We start from the raw sequence: 3067 nt of genomic DNA on the forward strand, positions 1-3067 counted from the left end.
AAATAATTCTGTGCAATAGGTTGTGAGAAGTGGTGAGCTTTACTTCTGGGATAAAACTTTTAGCTCTGGGAGTGTCTCTTTTCTTCCCATGTCGCAATAAACTAGGTGACCTCATGTTCCAGATAAAAATACAAGGCTGGGTGGTAATCAGCCTGAGTCTTGATTGTGTGGGACAGAGCCCCCAGGACATGCATGACATGGGTAGAGAAAATGCAAAATAAATATTTGTTCTCTCTGAATAGATGGTCACCTCCCAGTTCTTTTTGTTCATTAGCATTGTCATACTTGAAAATGTCAACCGCCCCGCTCCTTCGGTTCCGAGAGCCTAGTACAGCCGACCCTTCCATTCTGCAACCCAACCCCCTGGGCGCCTCCAGGCTGTGCCCCTCGTGACATTGACAACCTAGGATCTCAGCGCGTCTGCTCCTCCGGGGCTGGAGCGTTAGAAGGGCGATCCTCCCGATTCCAGAACCTCAGCACCTGGGCCCTTCCCGCCCCGGAACCAAAGCTCCACCGGCCCTTCTTGTCTTCAAGTGTTGGCTCCGTTGGCCCTTTGAATTCTAGAACCCGGTTGGCTCCCGGGGCTTTAGCACCGTTGGCTCTTCCAACCTTAGAACGTTGGACTGACGAGGCTTCGAACCTGGAGTCTTAGTGTCAGTGAGCCTCGGAACCCTTCCCCGCAGCCGCCTCCCCTCTTTGATCCGAGAATCGCCAGCCTGTTGAGCCCTCAGTCTGAGGGCTGCGGCGCTGTTGGCCCCCTGAGTTCTGTAACTTTAGCATTTAGAGCAGCGGTTCTCAACCTTCCTGATGCCGCGACCCTTTCATACAGTTCCTCATGTGGTGGTGACCCCCAACCATAAAATTATTTTCGTTGCTACTTCCTAACTGTAATGTTGCTGCTGTTATGAGTCGTCATGTGAATATCTGATAGGCAGGCTGTATTTTCATTGTTACAAAGTGAACATAATGAAAGCATAGTGATTGATCACAAAAACAACATGTAATTATATATGTGTTTTCCGTTGGTCTTAGGCGACCCCTGTGAAAGGGTCACGACCCACAGGGTGAGAAACGCTGATCTAGAATGTAGCACCGTGGGCCCTCCTGGTCCTAGAACCGTATACCTATCAAGCACAAGGCCGTATACCTAAGGCACATAGCACCATTGGCCCTCCTGGTCCTAGAATCGTGTCCTATCAAGCACAAGGCCGTATACCTAAGGCACAGCCGTTCTGGCGGCTGGGGGGTGGAATACGGCCGTTAGCCGTGCCTGGGTCACCTCCCCACTCCCGGAAAAAGGGAGTTGGCCACAGCAAGCCACAGGCGAGCGTGAAGGGCTGGGTGCGTCCTCCAACAAAATCAGGGTGCCGCCCCTAGAAGAATGGGAGGCAAGAGCTGCTAATGTGGACCCCTGGGCCCCCTTGGGAGTGTGTGCTAATGACACTCTCGCACCATCCATGAGAAGGGGTGGCGAGCAGTGGGCGGAGGGGTGGGATTGCACAGGCCTGAAGCGAGGGCTGGACTGGAGAGGCCGTGCAGGACTAGGAGCAGGGACAAGGGAGCTTCGGTCTGGTGAAGTGACCATCATCCATCATGAGACCCTGCGTGCCAGGTAGTCAAGCTTGGACTTGACTCTTGCCCAGACACCATCCATCAGGGAGCTGACTCAGAGAGCTGGGCCCAGAGGAGCCACGTAGCAGAGACTTCCTCTGAGGGATGAGCAAAGCTGGCCCCAACCGAGGAAGGGAGGGCCCAGGGCTACACACTGGGTGTGAAAGGATGGGGAGGGGACAGGGTTAGCTGCTCTGCCACCCTCTCACAAACCCCCCGTCTCTTTCTCCCCTTCCTCAGAGAAGTCTTGGGGCTGGTGGACTTGGTCGCCCTGGAGAACGGGGAGCTGGGGCCCCTCCTGTCGCCTGGCACCGTTCGGGGCTTGGAGGATGAATGTGTCACAGATGTTAAGGTATGGGGGGATTCAGGAGGGAGGGGGGCACTCTGCCGGGAGAGAGGGCTTGCACTGGGCCTGGGGCCTCTCCTCTCCCCCTTTTGGTATTTCCATCTCCCTTTTCCCTTTGCGGACTCTGAGCTCTGTCCAAAGGACATGGACATGCACATCCACACGGATCCTGGCCGTCCTAGGTTCAGTGTTGTAGTCTAGGCACCCAGCTGGGCCTAGGCACACCCAGTGACGATTCAATACGTTCAGACATGCAAATCTCAGAGCGAGAGGAAGTCAGACACCGAACCTCCCCTCACGGAGCCAAAGACTCACAAAAGGAGGCGCCAGGGTGCCTCTGCGTCCGTCTGTCCGTCCGTCCGTCCGTCCCGGCAGGACGGATAGGAACCTGGTTTATAAGCAGCTGGGCCGGACCCCACGGAGCAGGTGGCCTCGGGGGGTTTCCTACCTGAATGTAGGTCCTGCCTCGGCCACAAAAATCAGTCTTTGCCACTGGAGAGGGGAGACCCGTAGGCTTGAACATGTCTAGATTGTCAGAGTCCCTGAGTTGAAGGTCAACGTTGGACCAGAGAATCAGAGATGGGTCAACCTTAGAATCACAGAGCCTGGGAATTTTTGAATTCCAGAATCTGACAATCTTGAGTGAATTTTTTTTTGTCAAACCTGAGAGCAGAGCCTTCTGGCCATGAAATAGTGAGAGTTGACCCTTAAACCCTCCGGCTCAGCGGTCGCCAAGCTTTCGGACCTCAGGGACCACCAGTGGCCCGCGGACCCGGCTGGCGACCGCTGCTCCGGGAAGTGAGTAGATAGAGGAAGCTTAAAACCAGCTCTTAGCAGCAAGCTCCACGGCGTGGGCTGAGCAGTAGGAAGGGCTGGAGGTTTTCTGGTCCAGCTTCCTCCCGCGTAACTTTGAGGAGCTCCCTGGTGGAATCCAGACCTGCTTGGGGCCAAGGTACGGGGATCATGGAGGGAGGGGCTCCCAGGCACCCCTGACTCTGCCTCCCCCACCTCCCCACGAAGGCCCAGACGCGGGCAGCCCTGCTCCGGGCGCTGCAGGAGGACGAGGAGCACTGGGGGAGCCCGGAGGACCTGCCAAGCACCCTGGCCCAG

At 56.2% G+C, this 3067-nt stretch overlaps 1 protein-coding gene across 1 annotated transcript in view; it reads left to right on the top strand.

Annotated features, from left to right (window-relative positions):
- The window catches only part of EXOC3L2 (exocyst complex component 3-like 2), an 18683-nt gene that overhangs the window by 6468 nt on the left and 9148 nt on the right, over positions 1-3067 (top strand). Inside the window, exons 5-6 of the mRNA XM_015561199.1 lie at positions 1722-1963; positions 2978-3067. The exon at positions 2978-3067 is cut by the window's right edge and continues 1 nt beyond it. Coding sequence (XP_015416685.1) covers positions 1722-1963; positions 2978-3067 — 332 coding nt within the window. The remainder of the gene's footprint in view (positions 1-1721; positions 1964-2977) is intronic.

This window comes from Myotis davidii, unplaced genomic scaffold (genome assembly GCF_000327345.1).
Source record: "Myotis davidii unplaced genomic scaffold, ASM32734v1 scaffold796, whole genome shotgun sequence".
Lineage (NCBI taxonomy): Eukaryota > Metazoa > Chordata > Mammalia > Chiroptera > Vespertilionidae > Myotis > Myotis davidii.